General features: G+C 34.1%; 1 protein-coding gene across 1 annotated transcript in view; it reads left to right on the top strand.

The window, feature by feature from the left end:
- LOC106464561 overlaps nt 1-1,835 on the top strand; it is a 28,315-nt gene that overhangs the window by 22,382 nt on the left and 4,098 nt on the right. Inside the window, exon 14 of the mRNA XM_022392805.1 lies at nt 718-859. Within this exon, the coding sequence (XP_022248513.1) occupies nt 718-859 (142 nt within the window). The remainder of the gene's footprint in view (nt 1-717; nt 860-1,835) is intronic.

The following is a 1,835-nucleotide window of genomic DNA, read 5'->3' as shown; positions in this document are numbered from 1 at the left end:
GCTAGTCATCACCACCCACCGCCAACTCTTGGGCTACTCTTTTAACAACGAATATTGGGATTGACCGTCACATTATAACGCCCCACGGCTGAAAGGGTGAGCATGTTTGGTGGGACGGGGATTCGAATCCGCGACCGTCAGATTGCGAGTCGAGCGCCCTAACCACCTGGCCATGCCGAGCCGAAGCTGTTGGAATCTTGTTTTTTTTTAATTAAGGCCCAAATCATATTCTTTCTAATTTATTGTGGAGTTTTTAATTATCTTTTAGATATTTTGGAGTTACGGTGGTAAACTTGGATCGATTTTCTTAGATTGTGCAGATTCGTACTAAATTATTAAAACTAAATTGGGCTTACGTTTATTTGCACTGTTGCTAAAGCGCCGAACAGATAATAAGCGGTAGGTCTATTCTATATTGTCGAGTAGATACTTTAAATAATAAATAAGTAGACCTAGTCTTTAAATGTTAAGACGTTACTGGCGACCAGCTGCCTCCCTGTGTTTAGTAATTAGAAAACAGAGATGGCACAACGCTATCTGGACTACGTACTGACAAAAAAAGCTGTAACAGGACTCCATAATAGGATATTCTATACAGTGATCAGTGTGTAACGATAATCAGATAAAGGATCATAGCAACTAAATTATTTTTCTGATTTTACATAATATTTCTGAATAATTTTTATGGAGTTATTTAGCACGTTTATTTTGAAACAGTGAACAGAACTCAAGCTGTGATTGCAGAGATGAATGATCATTTATTTCGTACCTACACGTTGATCCTACTAGCATCAGAGATGAAGGTATCACCCATCCGACTACCATCCATCCGGGTAAGTAAGACTTATTTACAGTTTATGTATACGTGCCCAGTAATATCAGACTATTTTAATAACTATGGGTTTTAGCACAGCTTTGTATTTAATTTTATTGATTATACGATTTATTTCATAAATTAATAGAAAATATTACAGAAGTTCAAAAAAAGAAATATAACTTTATAACTGTGACATATAATGTGGAAATTATAAATAGTTCGAAACTTAGCTATTCCTTGCGAAAAATAGATTCAAAAATTATAATAATCTTTAAAGCTTCAAACATTTTTGAAGCGCCAATCATTTTGTGTCATTTATTTGAAAAACGTTAATGTATAGTTTATTTGTAGTCATCTTATCTAACGTAATTTTAGTTGAAATTCAATATTGTGACTGTGAAAATCAAGGATATTATTAATCGTAGGATTACTAAAAGACGTGCGTATTGAATGCAATGATCGTTAAACTAAACGATAAAAAATGAAAAACTGTAGATAGAGCGAGGAGTTATATCACTTTTATCTGCTATTGTTCGTCTTATACCATTTGAATATTCACATTAAAAAAACATTCAGTTAAAAAAATGAACTAATTTTATAACTCAATCATTAAGAGGTGCTTAGGTCAATGCATCTTGTTGTGAAATTTTATTTCAAAATTGTTTAACATACTTTATCTGTTATTAAAATTAAAATATATAAACAAAGTTGTCATACATAATTTACAAAGTGAAAGTAAGCAGCTTCCAGTGTACAAATAATAACCCTCTGGTTTGATCAAACCTTTACGGTGGCAAAAAAGGTTTACATATTGAATATTAGAACTGAACAAGCTGCGAACAAATTATGCTTCTAGCATACCAATGTGGTTAAGGCACTCGACTGGCAATCTAAGGGTCGCAGGTTCGAATCCTCGTCCAACTAAACATGCTCGCTCTTTCAGCCGTGGGGCGTTATAATGTGACGGCCAATCCCATTATTCGTTGGTATAAGAGTAGCACAAGAGTTGGCGGTCGGT

This window comes from Limulus polyphemus, unplaced genomic scaffold (genome assembly GCF_000517525.1).
Source record: "Limulus polyphemus unplaced genomic scaffold, Limulus_polyphemus-2.1.2 Scaffold61, whole genome shotgun sequence".
Classification (NCBI taxonomy): domain Eukaryota; kingdom Metazoa; phylum Arthropoda; class Merostomata; order Xiphosura; family Limulidae; genus Limulus; species Limulus polyphemus.
Note: the sequence above shows the minus strand (reverse complement) of the source record. Positions and strands in the feature narration are given on the sequence as shown.